Source organism: Spermophilus citellus (genome assembly GCF_964194105.1).
Source record: "Spermophilus citellus genome assembly, chromosome: 17".
Taxonomy (NCBI): domain Eukaryota; kingdom Metazoa; phylum Chordata; class Mammalia; order Rodentia; family Sciuridae; genus Spermophilus; species Spermophilus citellus.
The window spans coordinates 5,434,710-5,462,077 of NC_138199.1; the positions used below are offsets into that span (position 1 = coordinate 5,434,710).

The 27,368-nt window shown below is 36.8% G+C and overlaps 1 protein-coding gene across 31 annotated transcripts in view; it reads right to left on the reverse strand.

Moving 5' to 3' along the window:
• NCOR1 (nuclear receptor corepressor 1) overlaps window positions 1–27,368 on the reverse strand; it is a gene marked incomplete at its 3' end in the record, with an annotated part of 155,741 nt that overhangs the window by 10,554 nt on the left and 117,819 nt on the right. For 12 of the 31 annotated variants that reach the window (XM_081270140.1, XM_081270139.1, XM_081270131.1 and 9 more), the window contains 18 exons: window positions 26,848–26,968; window positions 26,649–26,750; window positions 25,945–26,045; window positions 23,333–23,510; window positions 21,130–21,270; window positions 19,883–19,966; window positions 19,074–19,330; window positions 18,362–18,722; window positions 16,090–16,317; window positions 13,198–13,407; window positions 12,581–12,730; window positions 12,119–12,256; window positions 10,075–10,240; window positions 9,356–9,849; window positions 6,589–6,717; window positions 5,980–6,137; window positions 4,690–4,913; window positions 1,820–1,963 (listed from right to left, as the gene is read on the reverse strand). In XM_081270140.1, coding sequence (XP_081126266.1) covers window positions 1,820–1,963; window positions 4,690–4,913; window positions 5,980–6,137; window positions 6,589–6,717; window positions 9,356–9,849; window positions 10,075–10,240; window positions 12,119–12,256; window positions 12,581–12,730; window positions 13,198–13,407; window positions 16,090–16,317; window positions 18,362–18,722; window positions 19,074–19,330; window positions 19,883–19,966; window positions 21,130–21,270; window positions 23,333–23,510; window positions 25,945–26,045; window positions 26,649–26,750; window positions 26,848–26,968 — 3,386 coding nt within the window. The remainder of the gene's footprint in view (window positions 1–1,819; window positions 1,964–4,689; window positions 4,914–5,979; window positions 6,138–6,588; window positions 6,718–9,355; window positions 9,850–10,074; window positions 10,241–12,118; window positions 12,257–12,580; window positions 12,731–13,197; window positions 13,408–16,089; window positions 16,318–18,361; window positions 18,723–19,073; window positions 19,331–19,882; window positions 19,967–21,129; window positions 21,271–23,332; window positions 23,511–25,944; window positions 26,046–26,648; window positions 26,751–26,847; window positions 26,969–27,368) is intronic. The other 19 variants (XM_081270115.1, XM_081270126.1, XM_081270134.1 and 16 more) reach the window with 8 other exon arrangements.

Below are 27,368 nucleotides of genomic sequence, written 5' to 3' on the forward strand. Positions count from 1 at the left end.
TTTGTTTTGATGGTAGTTAAGGGGTACTAGGGATCAGACCCACAGGCACTTAACCACTGCCACATCCCCAGCCCTTTTAAAATTTTTTTACAGACAGCAAACCCTGATTTTGAACTTGGAATCTTCCTCCCTGAGTCTTCTGAGTGTGCCACTGTGCCTGGGAGAAACAGCTTATTATGGTGCTTTCTGCTGAATGGCATGAACTATTTATGATTACCATATAAATTGGGGAGCTATTTACTAGCTTATAGAGATACTTTTTTTTGAGAAGGGCAGTTTTCAGTACTGGAGAGTAAATCCAGGGCCTTCTTCATACTAGACAAGTATTCTACCACTGAGCTATTTTCCCAGTTTTTTTTTAATTTTGAAATAGGGTCTCATTAAATTGCTGGATTATAGGTGTGCAGCACTATGTCCAGCAGAATTACTTTATCATTTTATTATCTATTTATATATTTTTAAAATATTAATTTTTTCGTCATAGGTGGACACAATATCTTTATTTTTTTATGTGGTGCAGAGGATCGAACCCAGTGCTGCGTGTATGCTAGGCGAGCACTCTACCTCTAAGCCACAGAATTACTTTTTTTTTTTTTTGTGGTGCTGGGGATTGAACCCAGGGCTTCATGCATGCAAAGCAAGCACTCCACCAACTGAGCTACATTACCAGCCCTAGAATTACTACTGAAATTATAACTAATAGCACACCTGCCTATAAAATAGCAAGAGTTCTTACTTAAGCAGTCATCAGTTGGATTTGAATAGACTAGCTATACAGTAAAAACAAAACTGTCCATTTTTTTTTTTAAACAGTCATTTCAGTCCCAGCTGAGTTTAATGGAAGGGTTTCATAGTTCACTGGTAGCTTCCTATACTAATACACTTTAGAAATCAAGTCTCTCTAATAGTTCTAGGCCATCAATGATCTAGCTAGGGGCCAGAGATGATAACAGAGTGTATAGAAGGAAAGCTGTTGGTAACCTCATCTGGTCCTGTAGATTCATTCATCATGCAAACACAAGAAAACTTATATCTTCAAAGGAGTTAAAACATGGTCTCTGTCTTAAGCATGTAAATATATAATTAAATTTAATATCATTCCCTCTCCAAAAATAAATTTTCTTCATTTCAATTGAAGGCACCAATTTTGTTTGTTGCCTGTGAGTATATGCAATAGAAATACACTTAGGAGTTACACTTTGGTTTAAAACTGCACTTTCCTCTTCTTATCAGTCTGACCAGAGGTAAATCATGTATTTACCTTTCAGCATCAAGAAGGGTGTTACACACCAAGGAAACACCATGAGTATAGATGAAAAGGAATTCAGTGTAAAGCTGTGTAAACTAGGTCCTGAGGGAACTCAAATGCCATGCTAGCCATATAGCATTTTACTGGATGTGAGTTTTAGACAGATCACTCTGGTAAAGTATGAAGCGGGGCTGGAATGGGCCAAATCAAAGACATCTCATCATTCAGAGGGTTGGAGTTAGGATTAGAAAAGATAAAATATGTAAAGCAGTTTGGTCTGAATATAGTCTGCAATGCTTTGTACACAGTAATGTAATGGTAATATTGACTAAATTGTAATATTGGTGAATCAGTCAGGGACCACCTCCCCCACCACAATTTTTTTTAAAGGAATATGAGGATTTAATTTCAAGAGTAATAAACATTTTTTTCTAATCTATTTAATTGATGATATTTTTGCTATAATCCACTAGCATTAGCTCCCTGGGAAAACAGACTTAAGTGATCAAAGTTCAAAAAGGCACTAAGCCTGACCCCTGTAGAGGAGCTGTGGTTGGGAAGTGCACTCACCTCTGCTCTGTAGGCTCCGAGCCCCTCTGAGATAACAGCAACATGTTGTCCTGTTTCTCATGCACAACTGGAACCTGGGGTGGGGAGATGGGCTCGTAGGGCTCTGAAGGGACGTGACTCCTCTCTGGAGATTTCCCAGGTCTGCTGTTGTAACATATAAAAGGTTAGATTGCCCTCTACATATTGACTGATCATTCTAAACAGAAACTGTTAACTCATGACTTCATACTGGAGAAGTAAAGATTGCTGATTTCTATTAGAAAACAGTTGTTATGGGTATTTGCTATATATCTAATTACTGAAAATGCCTTTTTCTCCACGGACTCAGGAGTCATATACCAGTTAGTACCACAGGACAGCAACAGCTGAAGCAGCAGCAGCAGCAGCTCCATCCTGAGGCTCTGCATGTACTTCAACATCAGACTCCAACCTGCTCTTTGGCCAGTTAGTTCAATTGTGCTCTTAAGGGTATTACTGTTTATTTTGGTCATAACTTATCTCATTAAGGACTAAACTGAAACCGAAGAGTTTTGACCAGTGAACCCGCACTATAGTTAATGGTGTGAGACCTTCTCTGCAATTTAATATTTTTCCTCTGAATACCATTTTTTTTTTTTTTTTTTTTTTTTTTTTTTTGTACTGGGCATTGAACTCAGGGGCACTCAACCACTGAGCATCTCCAGTCCTATCTTATTTAGAGACAGGGTCTTACTGAGTTGCTTAGTGCTTTGCTATTGCTGAGGCTGGCTTTGAACTTGAGATATTGCTGCCTCATTCTCCAGAGCTGATGGGATCACAATCTGCATATTACTATTAAACATTTCCTTTCACAATCAATTCATCTAGTTCTGATTTTTTAGAAATATTTACTTCCTTTGATCTTTACCTCCCAAACTCTAAAATATACACCTTTACTTTTTGATTTTTATCAACTATTTTCCATGAAAGAGTTTGACTTACCTTTTTCTTGTTTTTAGCTATTATAATCTTTGTCTTTAATGTTTGTCTATTTAACCTTAAGCAGCATACTTCAACCTTTTTTTAAAATGAAGAAATTAGCATGTATATCCTTCTACCTCTTTTCTGTGACTTCCCTTCTCTTTCCTATGTCTACCAGCCATATTTATTTGATTTACAGCATTTATATTCTACATATAATTTTTTCTTTATTTTGCTTACAGATTAAAAATCAGTTATTGGTGTTAAAACAACAATATGAATTGTGAGAACAGTTTAAACATGCTTTTTTACTTGACTGACTTGGTTCAAAATAATTCAGTAGGGTGGGGGTTGTAGCTCAGTGGTAGAGGCTTGCCTAGCACGTGTGAGGCACTGGGTTTGATTCTCAGCACCACATATAAATAACTAAAAATAAAGATCCACTGAAAATTGACCAAAAAAAAAAAAAAAATCCAGAAAAGCCTGTGCAGTTGCACATACCTGTAAACCCAGTGGCTTGCGCGACTGAGGCAGTGGGTTCCTGAGTTCAAATTTAGCCTCAGCAATTTAGTAAAGCCCTAAGCAACTCAGTGAGACCTTGTCTCTAAATAAAATATAAAAAGGGCTGAGGATGTGGCTCAAAGGGTAAGTGCCACTGGGTTCAATCAGTACCAGGGTGGGAAAAGGGAGGATAAAAATGAAATGAAACTGGGTATTTACTGAGGATTATAAAAGCTGGGTGATAGGAGTATGGAGATGTACAGTACTGTTCTTACTTTTTGTATATGTTTGAAAATTCTGTAATAAAAGTTTTTTTTTCTTTTTTAAAAAAAGACTACTCAGCTTCTTAAACACATTATTCTTACTTCCTTCTGTTCTTTGCTAATTTTGTGGGGTGGCAGGCAGGCTAGAGAATCATCTCTGCTACAGATTTGTCTTCATATTCCCAGGTATGGTTCATCAGCCTTGTGTGTCTTCCCCATATCTGCCACTCTTTGCTCTGTTGATATTTCATTTTTTAAAAAAACATTTTTAGTGAAGATGGACATAATACATTTTATTTATTTGGTTGTTCATGCTGAGGATCAAACCCTCACATGTGCTAGGCCAGCTGAGTACAGTTCCAGCCCAATATCTCATTCTTGTTCTCTAAATTCTTATTAATTCCCTTTGTGCTATTTAGCTATAAACATGTTACTTTGTAGTCTATCATTTTGAACAAAAAAAACTGCCTTTTTTCTTAAATCCAGACCCAGAACATCAGGTAAGAAAGTACACTCTTTACCAGACAGTCCTGTCACATTAAATGCTTCCTCCCACTTCGCCTCTATTGGCCCCACTTTCCTATTTGTAATATCACCTTTTGAAGCATCTATTTCTGCTACCCCAACAGAAAACAAAGATGTTTGAGAGATTTTTTTTTTTTTTCTTTTTGGTTTTCAGATTAGGGTCTCACTCTATGCTCAGGCTGTTCTCATTCCTGGCTCCTCAGTAGCTGGGATTACAGGCCTGCCAACATGCTAGGCTTGACAGATGATTTAGAAGGAGCACTTAAGTATCCCTAAATGACTACTAAACTTTACTTTTTCGGGCTGGGTTGTGGTTTAGCAGTAGAGCGCTTGCCTAGTGCATATGAGGCACTGGGTTCAATCCTTGGCATCAAATAAAAATATGTTATTGTGTCCATCTACAACTAAAAATCAAATATTAAAAAAAAAAACTAAACTTTTTCATAACCAGCAAATAATAGAACATCAAATGCCCAGACAGTAGAGATTCCAAGAATAATATATGGAGGAAAAAAATCCCAATTTATACTTTCCAGGAAACAAAGGCAAATGAACTTTTGATGTGAGAAATAAGTACCCTATCTTTTAGATATATTCAAAGTGTTTTACTGCTGGAAAATTTACATATGGTTTGCAATTTACCTTCCCCGGGATTTGTCCACAAGATTTTCTGGAGAGACTCTAGAGCCTGGTCTTTGATGAAGGACAGATTGAGACTGGGATTCTGGGCTATAGCGACTTGAGGTTTTAGTCCTCACAGTTGTAGCCGCCAAAGCAGATGGTGAATTCTGGAATGTAGAAGTTGGAGGCTGCTGGGGAGGTTGTGAGGAAACTTGATTTCTAGCAAAATCTTGTGTGATAATTTGCTGTGAACAAGAAAAGGAGGAAGTGATTAAACTCATTAAGTACCCTCCCCCTCAGGAAAAAAAAAAAAAAGACAGCATAAGAGTCTAACAAGCCTGGCATAGTGACATATGCCTTAATCACAGGTTTAACTCATTGGTAAACAAGGTCTAGGTCTGATCTACAGAATTGCAGAAAAAGAAAGAAAGAAAAGAAAAGAAAAGAAAAGAAAAGAAAAGAAAAGGAAAGAAAGAAAAAATGATTGCTTTGTATTGGGGATATAGTTGAAAGGTAGAGCACTTGACTGATCATGTTTTGTATATGGACTTGAGCAATTTTCTATGCACAGGGCTCTGAGTTTGATACTCAGAATTATTAAAAATAAAACACTAAAATAAAATACATAAGAGAAAGAAATGTCAGGGCTGGGGGTACAGATTGGTGGTAAAGAGCTTACTATTTAAGAAATTTGGGGGATTAGGGATGGGGGTGTAGCTTAGTGGTAGAGTGCTTGGCTAGCCCTAGGTTCAGTCTTCAGCATCACCAAAAAAAAAAAAAAAAAAAAGGAGCCTGGAGTGTGGCAGACCTTACTAAGGAAAAGAGTCTCTTCACATTGAAGTCTATTTTCTTTTTTCTTTGAGGTGCTAAGAAACAAACCCAGTTCCTTGCACAATCTAGGCAACTGCTCTACCATTGAGAAAATAAATGTTTTTTAAATGTTGTAACATGTATATATTTTTTTATTTTTTATTTTTAGGTGGATACAAATCTTTATTTTTACATTTATGTGGTGAGGACTGAACCCAGTGCCTCAAGCACTCTACCATTGAGCCACACCCCCAGCCCCAGTGTGCTAATATTCTTAACACTCCAAAGAAAAATGGATTAAGGCTGGGTGAGGTGCTCTGTCTGCTTGTAACCTCAGCTACTGAAGGATCACAAGTTCAGGTCAGGTGGGGCAATTTACTGAGACCTTATCTCAAAATAAAAAGATTGACCCTAGGGGTCAATTACCAATACCATTAAAAGGAAAAAAAAAACCTGTAAAAAGAAACAAAAAAAAAATAGTAAGAATAATGAAAAACTTACACAGATGTGATCAGCAAGTGTGATTAGCCGATGGGTCCTAGGCACTTGGCCCATCCCCTCTCCTTGTGAAGAAGGAGGCAGCTGCTGTTGTGGAGATGGTGATTCCTGCTGGGGTCGATAGTGATGCAGTGGTCCTTCATACTGTCTGGTGGGATCGGCTAATACAGAACACATACATGTCTTACTCCAGGGATGCCCCTGTTTTTTTACTCATTATCAAAGATTAAACATAATTCCAAAGAATACACGAAAAGGATATGACAGAACTTTAAGCACAGAATTTATGTATCTTAATTTTGATGCAAAAAATATTTATTTACCAATAGAAGTCTGAGGACTTGTAGAATAAAATGTGAATGTTTAAGTGGGCAAACGAATAAACTATTTTCTATACCATTAAACTATAAACAAAAGAGCAATTAGCAATAGCTTTAAAGTTGCTTTTCCTTAGTGCAGTCTTAAAACTTTTTAAAAGCAGACTCATATAAGATGACCCTGAAACAAACAAAACAAGTTATTTCTTAGCATAGCATAGAGACAGATAATTTTGAAGCAAATGATTAAATGCAGATATGATAACATGTCAATGGTGGCTAAAAAAAGACTTACTTTCTGTTTGATTTGCCTTAACAATCTCTGGTTGATAGGCCTGCAGTTTTTCCTGGGGTGGTGCAGGTGAGCTGGCAGGACTTATGACTTCTATAGCATCACTAGGTGTTTCATATCTGTGAGAAGATACTTTAAGAAAAGAATCTTATTTTAAAACGAAAGCCTGAAAAGTTTCAAAAGTCCAAGTTCTTCATACCTATTTGTATATTTTAATTTTTTCCCCCTGTGCCCAGAGATGTCCAATGGCAATTCCTGGTTAATGGTAAAACTTATCCAACCCTATGGACTGTACCAAAGGTGCCTCGATGTTCCTAATCTCTGTTAAGGCACAGGGTTTTCTGAATGTGTGGGACTCTAAGGTCTTTTTAAAAAGCCCACAGTAAACAGTGAGATGGGACAGAACAGAAAACAGACTTGTGATATCTCCTGGGAGCTGTCAAAGAAATCACCAGGGAAACTCTCATCAGAGGAGATTAATAAATAATTGAGAGAGTAGATCTCATCAGTTAATTGATACCAACAATTTCACTTCATGGGACAATCTGCTGTTCAAAAAGGTTTGAGGCTATAAAGCTGCTTCATTACCATAATGGTTTTTAAAACTATGGATTACCTAACATTATACAATGATTTTCTCAAATGACTGGAGTACTGTTGACAAAAATTACTCCAAATAATTTTTCATCACCATGTTATGTGAAAATAAACAGGAATAGTAGGGAATATCTGAAGGGAATTGAATCACAGAAAGAAAGGATGCCATCCAACTCTTGAGGATGCCCACATGAAAGAGCTGCGTCCTCTAGGATGCAATTCCAAAGAAAACAAGGGCTATGCGAAGATGGACAGGCAGCTTTTCACAGTCCTGCCATGGCCTCAGAATTCAGCAATCTGAGACTGGCAGATATAACTTCCTGATTAGGAATCTTCTAACTTTAGAGGGCTCTTTAACACCTACAGGCAACATTAGGACTTTCTCAAGTCTGAAAAAAGGGTATTATAACCCTAGCTGGACATGGTGGTAATGAATTCTGTGACTTGACCACCTCCTGCTCCTCCAGTTCTTAGTTGAACTATCTCCAACCAGGTAGGTCATGGAAATTAAAATTTTTCAGGTTCAGGAAAAGATAAACCTAATAAATAGCATGAAAATTATCATTGAGGAACTAAAATAAACCACTACATTCTAAATTTATACTAATTTGCAATCTCCATATCCACTGTTACAAACCAACATCCTACATCTATTGAATACTAACAGTATTCTGTCAACAGAAAGTCTACTTCTGAACCTTGTTCACGTTGCTTTTGAAGACTTAGGGGCAAAAATGAGGGAAATGTGCTTCATTCCAGGGTGAGGAAGGCTCTCAAAGAGTCAAACTGAAAACCAGACCAAGTGACTGTCACTAGATTTGAACTTCAAGCAAGTCAGTGCCCAGTGATAAAATTAAGATAAACTACCCAGAAATATGAACGAACCAGGATTTTTTCCATTTTCAGAAAAAACAGAAAAAAAAATCAAAATTTTGATTTTGTTGAAAATCAAACTCCTAGAGCAAGGCGTGTTTTGTGATGCAAATAGAAAAGAAGTGTTTGTTTAGTCCAGTGATTATGCACCCTAGAGATTATACTGGTCCAGAAGCCTGGGGGTGGGAGGTATTACCATGTGTATTAATGATTCCCCTCCAAAATACCCATTCATACAACTACCTCTCTTCCTTGGGCTAGCAATTTTCTGCATGTTGAAAACCTATGTTGTAGATTTTCCTAATCCCAGGTTAAAAGGAAGTCTTTCTTCTATATAATACACTATCAAGATATCTCTTTCTCTCTCAAAACCTCAGCAATGGGGTAGATTTAGACACAAACAAGTTTTAAAGTAGGCAAGGAAATATTTGGAGATAAAAAGAACTTCACATTGCATTCTGCTACACAAGAATTTTTTTTTCATTATCTCCAATACTACTCATTTTTTTTCATTATCTCCAATACAGTTTCTTTAATGAAGATAACAAGAAAAGACTGTATGATTCAGTTACTTCAATTATTAGCAGCTGCTTGTTTAAATACCTGCTTGTTTTTTCTGGAATTCCATATAGAATTTAGGCAACACTTAAAAGTAAAAGTTTAAAAAGTAACTTTTCTAGCATTTTAGTGTAGATTGGTAAATTCTTGTAGACATCAGTGTGACAAACCATACTGGATCAAAATGCAAATCACTTTAACTTTAAAAAAAATATAAATATGTATCAGTGTTTTATTTCCTATTTTTTTGGTACTGAGGAGGTGTGCTTTGCCACTGAGCAACATTCCCAGTCATTTTTATTTTGAGACAGGGTCTTGCTAAGTTGCCGAGGCTGGCTTTGGACTTGTGATCTTCTTGTCTCCACCTCCCAAGTCGCTGGGATTACAAGTGTGCACCACCACATCCAGTAAAAAAAAAAAAACAAAAAACAAAAAAAAAAACTGTTTAAGAACATGTTAATATGCTCTGCCCTCTTTCTATCCAATTCCCAACTTTAGTTCTTTTGAACGTAAGTTTTCTCCTGAAAAATACACTGATAGGCTTATACTTAGGAAACAGGGATATTTAAATCATAATAAAACTAGAAGACACATTTTGCTGTTCTAATCCACAAAATCTTTTCTCTTACATTTATCATCAAGCATTAGGATTCTTTTATGCCATATAGTTCTGCTTTACCTAAAGAATAAAGTAATTCTTTACTCAGATATCACATTGTGAAACTCAGGTTGAGATACATACAGCTACTAGAAGAGTCTGAACTTTGAGAGCCACGTTCCCTTGCATCCTTGTCCGAGGCAATTTGCCGGGTGATGATCACGTCTATGAAGTTAGCTGCAGTAATGGTAGTCTTCCCTCGGGTTCTTAGCTCTTCCTCATATCTGGATTTTGGAGGAGGCCCTTTATCTTTCCCAGCCTCAGAATACACTACTGAAGCATGAGGCTGGGGCTTGCCACTTGGAAAGGCTGAAGAAGTGTACAGACACTGAACAGATCTCTTCTCCACCTCCAGGGTTTTCTGCTCTAGCTGCTGCTGTTCACTAACTGCTGCTGACCTGCTTCTCAAATTTTCTTCTAACCTGGCAGCTTCATGCTTACTCTCTTTTGTTTTGGAAACATCCATCTGGGGTGCAGAAGCTGCAGCATCCACAAGAGCAGCCAGGGCATCCGCAGCAGTGTTGTAGCGGGAGGCTGGCAGGCCTTGGCTTATTGAAGGGCCTCCAGCAGGCAGTGGCCTGTAAATAAAACCAAATCACAGCTCTATGAAGAGAAGACCATTTACTGGGGTTTATGTATGTGTGTGTGTGAGATGCGAAGATGGACAAATGGCAAATCCCACCCCCAACAAAAAAAGGAATAAGAAGTTTAGTGGCTAGAAAATCTTGACTATTAACTATTGCAGTCACAATATGTAAGAGAATATAGTATTCTTTTAGTCAAAATGCATACAAGAGACTGACATGATTCGTAGCTGAGCAGTTGGATCCAAAGGTGTGATTACACTGGTTCCATTGGTTCCCTGGAAAACACTGGGTCTTTGCTGCAACATGGGCTCTTGAGTTCTTACTGAAGGGGACGGGGAGCGAACATATCCATGACTACCAGGTCTGCCAGGCTGTTCTGAGCCTGCAGGGGCAAAAAAAAAAAAAAAAAAGGAAGATAAGATATCAGGAAGAAGCTAGTGTTAATAGGTAGTAACATTAATGGATTGTTAATTTCCTAATATTACTAAATAGAAAAGGAACATGAGATAAGAAATGTGATATTCTACTTTCTGGCCTTTCTCAATAAAGCCCACAAGTTGCTTGAAACAAAACATAAGTTTATGATTTACTGTCATTTCCATTTTTGGGACTAGTTTCATTCTTTAACTCTAGAAAGAAACAGAAATAGCACCAAATGCATGAAGCATTAATATAAACCAGACAGGTTCATCTCTCAAACTGTTTTGATTGGATACAGATAATGGGTCACATCTAAATGTGTTCAGGCTTTGCAACCATTGAAGTGTTTAAGATAATTTCTCAGGAATAATATGACAGCATCAAATATGATGACTAGCTTTGGGATTTCTTCCACATATTGCTAACTACATTGACTTCAAAGGCTCTGTCCTCCATGAAAACATGATTGTGACACCTTCTTGCCACTGTGCCTTCAGCTCTGTACCCACCTCTCTAACTATGTCTCTGCTTCCTATTCTCTCCACCTATATCAGCACATCCAGAAACATCTGAAAAAGACTGACCTATTTCTGTTTTTACACTCTTGAACCTGGAAGTCTCACTCACGCCACAGTTTTAACTCTTACAGATCTGTTGGCATCTCCAAGTTCTCTTTTCTTCTGAGTGCTAGGTCACATATAATATTGGACAATACAGATAGGGTCAATGATCTGATTTAGACAAGTATATCATGGATAAGAACAGATACTCCAAGTATGTGTTGAATACAGTATGTCTAAAATAAAAATCATTCTTTCTTTGCTTTTACTAATTGTGTTCCATTTGTTTTATTAGGGTTTTTTGTTTGTTTGATCTGTGGTACTAGGTATTGAACCCAGGGCCTCATGCATGCTAGGAAAGTACTCTACCACTGAGCTGTATTTTTTTTTTTTTTTTTTTTTTTTTTACTTTTTGAGTCAGACAGAGCCTTGGTAAGTTGCTGAGGCTGGCCTTGAAGTAGTGATCTTTCTGCCTTATCCTCCCAAGTTGCTGGGATCACAGGCATGCACCACTGTGCTGCTGGCTTACATGCTCTGTCTTAACTGCAGACTAAAGTTGCTTCTCATCTTGTCCCCACTTCCCATATCCAGTTATTGTTAAGACATTTCAATTCTACTTTCATATTCTTCTCAGAGGAGTTCTTTCTTGGTCATTCCCTAATGTTAGGATATTTCAGGCCATGAGGCATGTGAACTACTGACAGTTTCTCTGGCCTCCTGGCACCAGTCCATGCAACTATGGACTTTCAGGGTTCTAATTCATCTCATGCCACTCTCTTGTAAGTGTTCTTCTGATCGTGTCACCTCCTTTTTGAACAGAATGGCAGCACTTTTCATTGTAATTTAAGATGTAATTCATTGTAATTCAATTTGGCCCACAAGCTGTAGTTTGGCAATCCCTCATTCAGAGCATGATACAACTTCTAAATGTATTTTTCATTCCCCATTTAAACTGGGGTATAGTTACAGCTTCCTATACCTTTGCTTGGGCTGCTCTTTTTGCTTTAAGAGCTCTGTGTCTAATATTTTCAGGCCCATCTGAGAGCAGCTGCTTGAGCCAATCAAAATGATACCTTTGCCATGGAAAGTTCATTTTTTCTGTGTCAAATTCATCTTTCCCCCATCCCAACCTTTAGAGGACTTTCATCTGCATTTCACTTGAGCCCTGTAATGACTTTTCACCTTCAAATTCTTACTTGCCTCTCGGAGCTCTAAGCACAACACACCACAACTCTAGATCACCCAGACTTGTCCCTAGGAGGGAGGAGCCTTTCACTGACCTGGTCGCAAGTAGAGGTCAGAGGAAGCTGCAGTAATCCGCTCCCGCTCCCGTTCACGCTCCCTCTCCTTCTCCCGTTCCCTTTCCCTCTCCCGCTCCCTCTCTGCACTTGCTGCTGCTGCAAGATGTGTTGGGTGTCCTGCAAAACATATGAATCTGCAACTTAAAGACAAAAATGTCAACCTAATCAGGAACAATTTTTGAAATTTATAACTAAATTTTTTCAAAAAGCTCCAAAATAGGAATGTAGAAAGATTGTTAACAATCCTGGATAATGACTCTAGCATAACACAAGCTTTTAGAGCATTTCTAGGATATCTAGTAACAGATGGCAAATAAGAACTATTATTAAATGAAAAGAACAAACCAAATGGGGGAAAAACTGCCCAAATAATAAAAGGCTATGTTATAAAACTCAAGCACATTGGTCCTACTGGAGAAGTATATGACTGCCGCATCTTACCTGGAGACATAGAAGCAGAATTGTATGGCCTGGGAGGGAAAGTAATCTGTGTACCAGGAATATAAGTGATTCTGTCCATGGGAGGAGTGCTTGTTCCCCCTGGATGAGGCACTAATATCGTTGGAGGCATATTGGTCAGGTCAATGATTCCTATCCAAAAGACAAACACAATTTATGTAAGCATTTATTCTGAAGATAGATATAACTATACATAGCTTTTGGATTTTGTCTATTTCTATAATTCAATGATAATTTGTATCTAGCATAAATAAAAAGGTTTTAGGATCATCATTACCTTTTAATCTTCTTTAAATCTAGAGAAGGATATTAAATACTATACAACAATAATCTTAAGGGATATTCAAATTAAAAAGTGACAGCAAACTAGTAAAACGTGGATTCCAAACACCTAGCACAATGATTTTGGTTATTTCAGTTTTCACCAAAACACCTCATCTTGATACATTACTATGTTCACTTTTAAGGGCTAGTCTATAGCCCTTAAAATATAAAAGGATATAGCCTTCATTTCTTTCTTTCCATCATTCATTCAACAAGTGTTTATTAATTACTGATTAAAATAAATTCTATGAAATCTAAACTAAAAAGACACATGCCTCTTGTGGCTGGGTATGGGAGACCCAGTGGTTGCTCTCTTGGGGAGAGTCCTCTGGCTACATCTGGGCGCAAGTTCACTTGCATCTGCTGTGAGGTAATGTAATCATTTAGGATTGTCTGCCTTGTGTTTTCCATTGCATAAAGCTGATACTGACTTGGGTAGCCTGGAGTTGGTGAAAGCTGTCTCTGAAACAGGTAAGCAGCAGCTGCTGAGAGAAGAATAAGAGAAAGGCATTAAGTTTTGTCCTGGGTGAAATTCATTTGCCAAACATCACCCACAGAAAGAGTGAGGAAATAAAAATCATTTGCTGAGTTAGAGCACAGGCAATTATCACTTGATATAGGAATTAAGGTGGATTCATTTTAGACCTTGATATATCAACAACAAATTTTAATGCATTCTAATGTCTGAGGTGTAATGGGAAAGTTTCTCAAATAGTTTCTCAAATAGTTTCACTTTCAATATTTGACACATAACTCTAATATGTTTTCACTGGAAGTCTCTAAGAGCTATGTTTGAAAATAAAATTTTTGTTGATTTCTTTTCTTCTTTTTCAGTGCTGGGAATTGAACCAAGGGCCTCAAATATGCTAGGGAAGTGCTCCACCATTGAGCCACGTCCCCAGTTTGAAAATAAAATTAATATACACAAATGAAAAAATATATGGAAACACTTTGTGACATAGCAAATTTACTTTTTTTAGAAGTAAAAACAATTAGTCTACAAGCATTTAATTTGTGCATGTTTGAAGCACAGATTATCAAACTTTTTCTATAAAGGGACAGATGATAAACGTCACAGAGTTTTGTAGGTCTAAGACAAAACTACTTAACTCTGTCACAATAGCATAGAAGCAGCTACAGACAAAACAAATGAATGGTTATGGTTGTGTTCTAATAAAACTTTATTTACAGAAAAAGGTGGCAGCATGATTTGGCTTACTACAATCTGGCAATCCTTCACTTAGAGCATGACAAAAGATTGTGAAAGGACTGAGTGGTATGGTTAAAAAAAAAAAAAAAAGAAAAGAAAAGGTCTCTATCCTCAAAATACTTATAATAATCCAGGTTAGGATGAAATGAAAAGCAGAGAAAATTGCTACAAAACAAAGGACTATGATAGACACTCAACAGAAATTATGTAAATTTTGTCTTAGAACAAAATGTAGATGTCCTCCCTAGAAAAGCCACCAATATATTTTCTGCAATATTTGCTTCTCCTTCATCCAGAAATCCAAGTCAGGTAAGTCTGTCAACTTACTGTCCCATTTCAGTCTGGGATAGTGTTTTCCCAGTACAGGTGTTCCTCAACTTACTATGTAGTTATATTCCCAATAAACCCATTGTAAAGTTGGAAATATCATAAACTGCAAATACATTTATATACCTAACCTCCTGAACATCATAGCAAGACAGTACATCATTCAGTACTGGTGGCTTCCTGACTGGGAGCTGCCGCTCATGAGAGAGGTTCATACTAAATATTGCTTACCCGGAAAAGATTCACATTCACACTGTGAAGTATGATTTCTACTCACTGCCTATTACTTTCTCACCACAGCAAAGTCAAAAAATGTAAATGACACAAACTATAGTTAGAGACTCTCTGTACTAGGCTTGAACTCCTCTGAAACTTAATGTTCTCAAGTGTCAGATAATTTGATGATACTGACACAGCTTTCAGCGAAAATATTTCCTACAAGTTCTCTGCTTCTATAAAATGTGACTCTTATAGAACTCTGTCCCCAGCTGTAGTGTGACAGCTCCTCTCCTTCAGCTGCATGAAATGTGCTGCCATAGGCCCAGTACACACACTAGTAACATGCATACTTCTGCTCCTACCAGAACCATCTTTGTACCCACCCGAACCATGTCTACCAACATCAGTGATATGCACTCATAAGTTTCTTCTAGCTACACGTATTATTAAATTATGTAATGAAATGATCTGAAAATCGGTGAAAAGAACTGTTTCTCTGAAAAGTAAGTTGGCTGCTATGGAAAGACTCAATAAAGAAACTTAATCAAGTGTGGGATATAAAAACTGAAAGAACTGGGAAAAATATCTAGAATGATTCTGTATTTGAATTACTTGAAACTGTCTTTAAAATTTTACCTTCACTTAAAAAAAAAAAAAAAAAGAAGCCGAACCTGGATATGTTAAAAAGGCTAGGTTTAATTGATAATCTAAGGCCTTAGGCTTCAGATCAACACACTGGTAAATGAATGTCTACTTATGTTGTAATTAACATACTTAAGGTATGTCTGTCATTATAAAGTATTTCTTCACACTAACTCACTTTTCCAATCAGCTTCACCAACTGCCATCAAATAAAGTTTTTCAGATACCTATTATTTTTAGTTCTCTAAAGGACGATGGCAATATTTTCTTTCTTCTTTTAAAATATTTCCAGTATAGACAGACACAATAACTTTATTTTTTTTTTAAGTGCTTCAGATCAAACCCACTGCTTACATGTGATAGGCAAGCACTCACCAGAGACATAACCTATGCCCAAAATTTTATTTCTTGATTTGGTGTTGATAACATGGGATGTTCAGCTGGCAAAAATGAAATGTATAATTATCTGCCTATTGTACTATAATAGGAAGCTTAAAAAGTTATTTCTTGGGGGCTGGGGATGTGGCTCAAGCGGTAGCGCACTCGCCTGGTGTGCGTGCGGCCCGGGTTCGATCCTCAGCACCACATACCAACAAAGATGTTGTGTCCCCCGAGAACTAAAAAATAAATATTAAAAATTCTCTCTCTCCCCACTCTCACTCTCTCTTAAAAAAAAAAAAAAAAAAAAGACTGTAGGTGGTCTAATTCCTTTTAAAAAAAAAAGTTATTTCTTTGCTATAACTGTCACTTCACTATGTGTCATGCTTACCAGGATCCAGAGCCCTGTGAAAAGGCATGGCTGGATCCAGGTGTGTGGAAAGGTGGCTCCGATAAACTTCCCCTGCGGCGCTGCTCCGGTGATGAGGGTCAAATGGGCTGTGGCTCACAACAGGATCTACCCCAGGTACTGGAGACTTAGCTGGTATACTTTCCCTTTGGGTAGGGGTCAGTGTTGACTTCCTTTCGTGATTGGCAGACTTGCTAGAAGAGATCGTAACTGGAAAAAAGGGGCCAATGCCACAAAGCCTTAAGAAAATTTGCAAAGTATGGTTATTTATCCATCTCTTAAGACAATATTCATATATTTTTGAGCTCTTTCTCCTTAAAGATTTAAATATTCATTCTTGCAAAATATTCAAGTGTCAAGAACTAGAAGCAGGGGGCTGGGGATGTGGCTCAAGCGGTAGTGTGCTCGCCTGGAATGCGTGCGGCCCAGGTTCGATCCTCAGCACTACATACAAAGATGTTGTGCCCGCCGATAACTAAAAAATAAAATATTAAAATTCTCTCTCTCTCTCTCAAAAAAAAAAAAAAAAAAGAACTAGAAGAAGCCTTGAGATTTGGAAAAGATTGCTCCTTTGAGAGCAATAGCACCATTACTATAACACCTTAAGATTATCAAAATTCTATTTTGAATGATTTTTTTCCTGAATGAGATTAATATTCCAAATTATTCTGGACCCACATACCCACGTATAGCAAATCTCAATTTCTTTCTTTCTTTTTTTTTTTCCTTTCTTTCTTTCGCCATACTGGGGGTTGAACTCAGGGCTTCATGTTAAGCAAGCACTCTATCAGAAAGCTATACCCCCAGCTCTTTATATTATATAAAGTTTATTTTGAAACAGGATCTTGCTAAGTTGCCCCAGCTGGCCTTGCTTGTAGGTATGACTCCTACATCTGGCTTCAATTTCTTCTCTCTGCCTGTGTAACCCAACTTCCTGATTACCTGTCAATTGTAAGTTACATTTTTTCCTTGCTCTGCTCTTCCACAGTGAGTTTTTCATTATCTCACCAACATCCATCCATTTTCCTACCTATTCCAGCTTTTCCTTGTCTAAATGATGTTATTCAGAGTGGTGAGATTGTTTCAGTAATGCCAACGATACGCAAGCACTTTGCAGCCATCACCTTGCAGTAAAATATATGTAACATAAAATGTGCCATTCTAGCCATTTTAAATGATATAATTCAGTGGCATTAAATACACAATGTCTCACAACATCACCACCTTCTAATTACGAAAATTATGCCACTATAAATCAAACAAATCTACATGTCAAACAAATCTACATGTCAAAACCAAGAAATAACACTGGTTTATCATCCCCCCTTCTAAGTCCCAAATTGCTCAACTGTGGGGTGCCTTTTCTCTCTGCAGGGCAATTCTCCTTCCAAACTAGAGCCAAAGGTTTGATTTTGTTCCCCTATCCATAACTAGGCACTTCCCTCCTGCCTCCCTTATTTTTCCTCCTTCCCCTCACTCTTCATATTTATACCTACTGTCCACGCCAGTACCATTCCTGTGAGCCCAATAAGTATGAATTACAATAAATTTTAAGATATGTGGATGCATTCTTCAGAGTCTCAGGCTGTTTCAGACACCATCTAGTAATAAATCAACACTTCTTATCTAGTGATGTAGCCGCCAGCAGCATGGGGTTATGATAACAAGAATAGCTAAAATTTATTCAGTTGTTCATATATACTGGGCACTAATCTAAGTTCTTTAAATGTATTACCTATTTTATCATCAGAAAAACCCAGGTCTTGGTAGTACGCTACCAGTTTAGAGATGAGGAAATTAAGACACAGACAAGTTAAGTAACTTGTGTAAGTTTGTAAGTAAGAAATTTGATTTAAAGTCTAAGCAATCTTGCTATGGAGACCAAACTTTTAACTAACATAATACCACATTGCAACTGGGAAAACAACTGCTAAAACTGACTTTCAGAAAACCTTACTCAATGGACAGAAAATCTATTCAAAAAATTACCTACTCTAGGGCATTTCTGGATTTTATTATACCCTGTACTTGAAGGCCACCTTCAAAGCTTCAAAAATTTCCATATTTACTTCTAAATATTAGGTGCTTCACCTAATAAAGCCTGTTTTCAAATTAGTAGCCTTCCATAGCCCTAGTATCAAGCGTAATCTATGGATCTTGGGATAATCTGAAGCTAATAGTTCGATAGTTTCTATTTGCCAGAAGTGAAAAACTACAGTAAAAATGATCAGACAAGGCAACAAAAATAATATACCTTCAGAAGTTCTGTTCATCATAGGCGAGCCTCTGGACATGGTGTTCTGATAACTCACAGGGGTCCTCCGAGCACTGGAGTCATCGTAAATTCCCGGGCTCAGCTGTGCTTTTGGAGCTTCATGAAGTGTGGACCTGAGAACGGAGGGGCCGGAGCTCACCACCGACGTGTGCCGGGAACGCACTGGCTCACCTGCTTTCACATCTTCATATTTTCCCCTTTCCACCACTTTTATATTTTCTGGTACGATTTCCAGTGCAGGCAATCCACGGGGTAGTTTGCTAGGCCCCGTTATTAAGGATTTGACATTGTGTTTGATGGCAGATTGACCTGAGTTGCTGTCAAACTTTATTGGTGTGCCCTACAACACAAAGAAACAAATATTAAAGGTAGCAAGTTGTCTACATATTGTTCCACCTCAGGTCTAGGTCTGACCCATGGCAGTTACAATTTTCTATGATGACCTTTATTGTCTGTGTTGATGCTCGATCACAACCCACTGACCCTGACTGCACACTTTCCCACATTACTCACTCCATGCTATGGATCAAACAAAAACTGATAACAAAGAATAATTAAAATTTCCACATTTACTTCTAAGAAACCTGACATCATAACAACTGTTTATAAGTATTAAGTCACAATTTTACAAATGTTTTATAATTATCGTTCTGACGTAAAACTGCTGACAAAAAAAGAGAAACCTAATTACCTGGGAGATGGAACCCTCAATTATTGGCCTTGTGCTCTGGACCACTTCTGGAGTTTTTCGGCTTTCCTGAGTTAGAATATCTTGCCGTGGAATCTCATGAATGGAACGCCCCATTTCTTTGATGGTGGTGATGCCATCATATGGTTTTCCTTTGGTAATGGCACCCTCAAATGCTCGTATGGGAGGACTTTCCCTTTTAATCTGTTTGGGATACTTAAGGCCATCTTCAAAGCTTTCAGTTGTTGCCCTTGGTGTGCCTTGAAAAGAATTTAAGAAACAAACACTGAAATAATGTCAATGGTTGCACAAACAATGCCATGAATCGTACACTTAAAAATGGTTATAATGATAAATTCTAAATCCCAGCAGCTTGGGAGGCTGAGGCAGTAGGATCACAAGTTCCAAAGCAACTCTGTGAGATCCTATGTCTGGAGTGTGCTGGAGATGTGGCTTAGTGCCCCTGAGTTCAAACTCTGGTACTCCCCACACCAAAAGATAAATTCTAATATGCATATTTTGCCAAAATTTAAATCAGTTTTCTGTTTACAGTAGATTCTCAAATAAGTATTTACCAATCATTATTTTAAGGGTTGTTCAAAATATAATAATACATTAGTCATCATAGTCATATTTGGCAACAATCATTTTCTGATAGACTACGTAGTGCAGAGAAGAATGACAGAAAAGTTATAATCAAAACAATATTTCAAGAGGGAAAATATCTTGAAAAACAGGTTTCATGCTCTGCAAACTTATGTCAAACTTCATTGCCAGTTATAAATAAAAAGCAAAATGAGCAAAAAGTTTACCCTGCATTATAGAGCCAGACAGCACAGTTCTTTCTTTGAGGTCAGAATGAGGACTCCCCCTGGGTAATGCTCGGCATATTAGTCCTTTCAAAACAAGAAAGAAATTCATTTATTAAACATAATGAATATATGTCTATTCACCTACACTTAGTACTGTCCTTAGAGTATGTATTTTTGATAAAAGTTTTATGGAGAAAGAGGCATCATTTAAAATTTGTGAACTATCCAAAAGAATACCATGGAAAAACAAATCAGAAATATCCAATATGACATCACACAGATCTCTGCACACATCTTCCAAAATTTACAAAATGGCCACAGGTACCTCAGTATAAGTCAAAAAAGAAATAAAGACACTTCAAAGTGAAATATAAAATCCTAATGCTTCTTTATCAAGAGCAAAGCACATATGGGATTGGAAATTATTGCTTAACATTGAAATACACCTGAGAAAAAGGAAAAACATCAAATATAATTGTTATAAAAATAGAAGAAAAACATTAAATATGCAAATCTAAATGAAAGAGTTGTAAATAACCTCCTAACAAATTTCACATTATACTATCAATAAGTATGAATTAAAGATTGAAATAAACCATACACATTTACCTTAAGTAAGGATAATTGAGTTGTCATAGTTGTTTTAATAGAAAAAATTCCTCTTTTAGAAATAATTTATCCTGCTTTTAGTATTTTACCTACATTAAAATTCATTGGGAACAGGTTATGATTTAAAGGTAAGTCAATAACAAAACAAAACCAAAGTGATAATTTACTGAACATCATATCTTCAGCAAGAGTTCAGACACCTGTCTCTAATCATTGGGCAATGGTGGGTATAATCCCTTAATTTCAAGGGGAAGAAATATGCCCAGAGAAATCCATCAGGAAAGGGTAAAACTAGGATTCAAATTCATGTCTTTGCTGTTATCTATCATCACTTTATTTACCTCACTTAAAAAAAATCTAATAATAAATTTTACATTCTTAAATTCAAATACGAGGTAATTTACAAATGATATGAACAATTCAAACATGAACATTCTAACAGGTACTGTTATAATTAATTATATTCAGTTTTACCTCCTTCTGCTCTCAAGTTCCATATATTTTGTTCGTTGATGTAATAATATGAAATTTAAGTTATATTATAAATTTCAGGTAGAAATCAGAGATTGAACTTGATTCAACATGCATACAATATACAAAATTAAATGTATCTAAATAATGTTCTAAAAACATTTTACCCTCTAATGGTGCCGATACAGGAGACTCCCTCATTGACATCCCTTGTTTTATATTCCCTTCCACTGAGTCATAGCTTCTTTTTAAACTGACTTCGTGTGCTGTTCTTGGACTCCTGGTCCCTTCTCTGGCATTCTTAATATCTGTAGAATGCACAAACAAGAATTATTCAGACAGCTCAAGGCCCACAATGTATAGAAAATAATATTTTATTTTCACAATCTTACAAAAACTTGTCCTAGTCTAGAATATATATATATATATTTTTAAGAGAGAGTGAGAAAGGGAGAGACGGAGAGAATTTTAATATTTATTTTTTAGTTTTCGGCGGACACAACATCTTTGTTTGTATGTGGTGCTGAGGATCGAACCTGGGCCGCACGCATGCCAGGCGAGCGCGCTACCGCTTGAGCCACATCCCCAGCCCTAGAATATATTTATGTGTAGATAACATTCATACATTTATTGAATGCCTACTGTTTACATATAAGGTTAAGAAATTAAGTTTTTTTCCTCATGAAATTTAAAAGTGGTGGGTACAGATAAATTAATAGGCCCTCACCATCCAGTGGTAAGTATTATGAATGAAGTACAATGCTATTAGAATGCTGGGAAGGAAACCTGACATCCCCAGATTCAGGTAAGGATGCCTAGAAAAAATAATGTGAAAACTGAAGGATCAATAAGAGCTGTTTAACAAAGGCAGAGGAGGAAAAAGTGGTATAGGCAGAGAGGATGATGAGCACAAAGACCTCAAAACAAGAACTTTAGCTCAGTGTATGGCCACTGTGAACAGCAGAGTTAGGAGGATGAGTATCAGGGAGTAATTATGGGAAGGCTAAGGGGAAATATAGGAAAGATTCAATTGGCAGTGATAAGCTCAAAGCTGACCAAGGAAGGGTGATAAAGCCAAGGAAAGGTGCTTGCAGTTATCTTTAAGACCACAGAGTCAAGCCGGAAATAATATGATACATAGCTTTGAATATGGGTAAGACTGAAGGCAGGGAGATAAGTTAGGCAGCCACTGGACCACAGTGGCAGGGAGGAATATACAGTAATATTTCAGAGATTTTAGGAAAGAGAACAGTAATGACTTAATGAATTGTTGGATGTGGAAAGAAAAGAAGCAGACAAGAAAGATGGCCAGATTTCTGGCTTTGGAAATGTATATTAAACTCATCCCCCCAGAAACAAAATGTTAACAAATACATATCACACATGTTTAAATAAGGAGGAAAGGAATAAGAAAGCTATCATATATAATGTGGAATCAAGTACTATGTACAAACTTCTATTTATTTGAAGAGAAAGATAAAGTGAAACTAATGACTACTACAAAGTCACAAAGATAGCTTGTTGCAAATGAAAACTAATCTCAGTCCTTTGGCTAATATTTATGTCACATCTGAGTCATTCTCATAGAATACAATGGGGAAAATATAACTTAAGAATGCATCTGCAGGGTACAATGGCACTCCTGTAATACTAGCTACTTGGAAGGCAGAGGCAGGGGGAATCACAAGTTCAGTCCAGCTGGGGCAACTTAATGAGACCTTATCTCAAAAAAAAAAATTAATTTTTTTTAAAGGGCTAGGATTGGAGCTCAATGGTAGAGCACCCCAAGTTCAATCCCCAGTAAACACACACACACACACACACACACACACACACACACACACACAACCCTGTAATACCAGCTATTTTGGAGACTAAAGTGGGAAGATCATGAATTTGAGCCCTTCTTGGGTAACTTAGTAAGACTGTCTAAAAATAGATAAATGAGTCTGAATAAAATGTTTCCACAGATAGAAAGTAAAATGGTTTTGCTAAAGAGAATCTAGATTTAATAGTCTTTCCATGATTATTAGGCTACCTACTTCCTAATTCTTAACTCAAAAAATATGAATCCCAATGAAATAAAAGTGATTCTATTTAATTTAAATAAAGGTTCTTTTCATAAGATGACCAGTCACAGATGATGTTAGCTACCACTTATGGGATACTTCCTATAGGCTCCCACTTTTCACTGACCATCCCATTGATTTTTCAACAACTTTTCATGAGAAAGGAATTATTATTAAACCATTTCATCAAGAGAAAACATGGGTTTGGGAAAGGTAAACGAACTTCCCACAGAAAGAATGTGAGAAAACCAGAGCCTGTTTTTAGTCATGCCTTACAAGATTGGCTTTTATGTACACATACCATACTTACTATCATATGATAAAATGTGTCCACTTTTGCCTTCATAAATAACATGGCCTTTGGATGCAGCTTCTTCTCTGCCTTTCTCAGGACTGCTCTCTTCAATGGGAATCCGAGAAATGGACCCCTTCACCAAAGTCTCAGTTGGTATGCCAGCCTGGGACAGAGCTGGGGTCCCCTGTCATCAAATCAAATCAAACGTAAGCACCAGAAGAGTCACTCAATCACAGAGTAAGATGCTCAGAAAATTTAAACTACCACATTGAAAGTCAAATCAATCCATATCATCAAAGAAAGCACATGTATATGAAAACAGACGTTAAACTTTATCAACAAAGAAGTTCTGTTCCTTCATTCTTAAACCCTGTCACAAAACCTCTTATAATGATACGTGTGTTAGGCAAATCAGCTTTCTTCCCCACCTTGAAGTCAAACCTCCATTAAGGGACTTATTCTTGAAAGTTGGTCTGAAGGCCTAAAATCATGCAAATGTAATAAAATTTTTGAAAATAAGACTTGATAAATCAAATTTTAAAGTGCCACAATTTTCATATTAAGAGGAAAAAAGAACTTTCAGGTATCAAACTATCTTCTATTAGGCCTTTGTCTTCAATAAGAGAAGAGGAAGAAAACACAGATGCCTAAATGCCTTTGTTTTGTGGTAATGAATTTTCTCCATGATTGGTAGCCTTTTTTTTTTGTTGTTGTTGTTGTTTTCTTGGTACTCTCCAGCCCTTTTTATTTTTTGTTTTGAATCAGGGTCTTGCTAAGTTACTGAGGTTGTTCTTGAACTTGCAATCCTTAGCTTCCTGAGTTACAGGGATTATAGGTGTGTGCCAATGTGCCTGGCAATAATCTTCTATATTGCCAGTGGTTGTGATTCTTTTTACCATTCTTTTAAGCAGCAAGCCCTTCCTTGGAGGGAAAATTTTTCATGGAACTAAATATATAGAACTCTTTTCAAAAGCAAGCTACTTGAGCTGAAATGAAAGTAGAGGCCCATTCACATATGCAGAGTTCCCAATATACTCAGAGGACCCATAAAACTCCACTGAGAATAATCTGAAACTATTTGCATACAAGAAGAGTGATGACTACAATACATTGAACTAATCTCATCATGAAATGAGCTCAGTAGTAAACATCTGGAAATCCTTAATTCCCGCTTCAGAAGCACCTGTCGAATGAACAGGTAGATTTAAAAATAAACAGATAAAACTTATCCTCAGCTGACCTTGTTCTTACTATCTTCCTACCCAAACTTTGGATATTAAAACGACAAGTAAAAAATATGAAGAGAAATACATTTAGGCTCATTTATTTTCCTTCTGTCTATATACTTTGGCCAAATATGGAAAAAGATTTGAAGAGTTTTTACGCAACCCTCTAAGTTAATATGTAACTTTTTAGGTCACTATATATCACATACTTTATAAACCATGTCTCAGAGAGGAATCACTTAGGAAATGAAGATTCTGATTCATAGATTTGGAGGTAAAGGCTACATTTCTGCATTATTCTAGCAAGTCCCAACTTATGATGCTCTGGTGCACAGACCATACTTAATTAGTAAGACCTGGTAGAGGTCTTACTAATTAAGCAGAACTGGTAGAGGGCTCTGGAAAACACCAGTTGCTGGGTTCTACCCCCAAAGGTTGATTTCAGTAAATCAGGGGTGAGGCCTTAGAATTCATGTTTAGCAACTTCACAGGCAATACTGATATTACTGGTTTGGGAACCACACTTTGAGAATCACTACCCTAAGGAACAGCATAACACAAGGAAGAGGAAAATATGTGATAATATGCAAAAACTACATCAATGGGGCCAGGATTGTGGCTCAGGGGTATAGTGCTTGCCTAGCAAGTGCGAGGCCCTGGGTTCAATTCCCGGCACCATATAAAAATAAACAAATAAAATAAAGGTATTGTGTCCATCTAGAATTAAAAATATATTTAAAAAAACCCAAACCTATGACAATGTGTAAAAGCACAGTACATGCTTGTAACAATTTCCCCAAACAGAATTTTTCCTTTTTCATATCTATATAATTAAAGAATTCTATATTTCAAGTTAAAATTAATCTGAGAAAATAAATACCTTTTTATTCATTGAAATTGGCAATTTATTTAGCTCAAAATTGGGAGAAGATATTTAACCTTTGATGTTTTTTCAAAGCCATACACATTTCCTTGCTTAGCATTTGATTCTAACAAAGCAGCTTACACACTGAGATTGTAGACCTATCGTTTCATAAGGGGCAAAATCAAGCAAATAATGTATAATAATTTTCTTCTCAATTTGTATTCAAGCCAAACACACAGTTAAAGCTTTTCCAAGAAAACAGAGAGAACTTCATCAGTTACTGCATGTTTCTCCTGCCAATTTGCAAATAAGTAACCTTTTCAAATGAATCATAGGACAGATAATATACTTCGTAATTAAAAAAGATTAATGTCTTTCTTCAGACAGTTTATAGACCTGGGGTTTATTATCACTGAGATACTATTCCATGACTCAGAACAAAGAACAAGCGAACTACAGAACTACATTGATGGAATAGCTCTTTTTTCTAAGTTACTGTTTAGTATATTAGAGATGATGATAATAACCTGAGTGATAGAGCCACGTAGAGAAGGGATACTCTCCACTGAAATTTTGCTGGTTGGAGTTCCTCGAGTTATACTTCCTTCTTGGATAGCTCCTGTGGTACCTGAATAAAACCAAATCATTAACCATTACATCTTTCATTCCCGTCCCAATAGATTAATAATCGTACAAATAACACCCCGACAAAATAGCCCCTACTGATAAAATAAGAAGGGAAGAAAAACAGCAAACAAAAACTTTTATTTTACTGAAATATTCTTCTAAATTAATATTGTAATTATTTTTAAAAAAGGACTTTTGTGACATGAAACTTCAACATTTTGTTTTGCGCTTTTTTTTTTCTTTTTTGTGGTACTGGGTTTTAAACCCACAGTCTTCACATGCCAGGCAAGTGCTCTATCACTGAGCCATAACACCCTCAGCCAAACTTCAAAGTTTTAAAATAATTTTTACATGGAAAGAAATCAAAACTTAGATTTAAAAGAAATACTTTGAAAATTCATTATTAAACTATACTAATGAATTTTTAAAAAATATTTTTTATTTTAGTTGTACATGTTTATTTTGTTTATTTATTTTTATATGGTGTTGAGGTTCGAACCCAGGGCCTCCGCATGCTAGGTGAGCGCTCTACCGCTGAGCCACAACTCCAGCCCCCTAATGAATTACTTTAATCAATTAAATGACTCTGTCAAATTGCTCTTACCTCTGACCACGCCTTCATGTTGGGCCCTGACCAATAAACCCTCAGGCTGTGAATTTTGGCTCCGGGGAGAAAATTCTTCCTGCTTGATATAGGGCAAAGTAGCTGTGGACAGAAGAAACACGTAGTAATCAAGTGCTGAATTACTGACTGTGACACTACAAAAGCAGACAGTACATTATGACTGTATTAACTCACTGACCTGATTTGGTGGATTCCTGCTGCCTTGGAAGTCCAAGAGAGATAGACCCCACAGAGGGCTTAGCCGTTTCTTGAGTATAGGAAGCCTGATTATGAGAAGTCATGTAAGTGCCAGGCGTGCCCTAAAAAATAATTTTAAAAGACTAAACATTGTCTTTTCATAAAAACGTACGCTGTGTAAACTCAAAATTAAGAACAGTATTCATAAAGCAAGAAAATTTTCAGCAGAGATTGCTTAAATTTAAAAAACTCTTAAAGGAAGTGTCTTCTGGCATTACCGTAAATTAAATGTAGATAATATTTACTATTAATAAATTGAAAAAATAAAGCACTGCAACAGTGCAATCACAATGTAAACAATTTTTATTAACAACTGCCCCTCTTAAATGTGCTTTGGAGAAGTCGGGCACAGTGGCACACTCCTGGAATCCCAGTTACACAGGAGGCTGAGATAGGAGGATTAGGAGGATTACAAATTCAAGGCCAACCTCAGCAACTTAGCAGTGAAACCCTGTCTCAAAA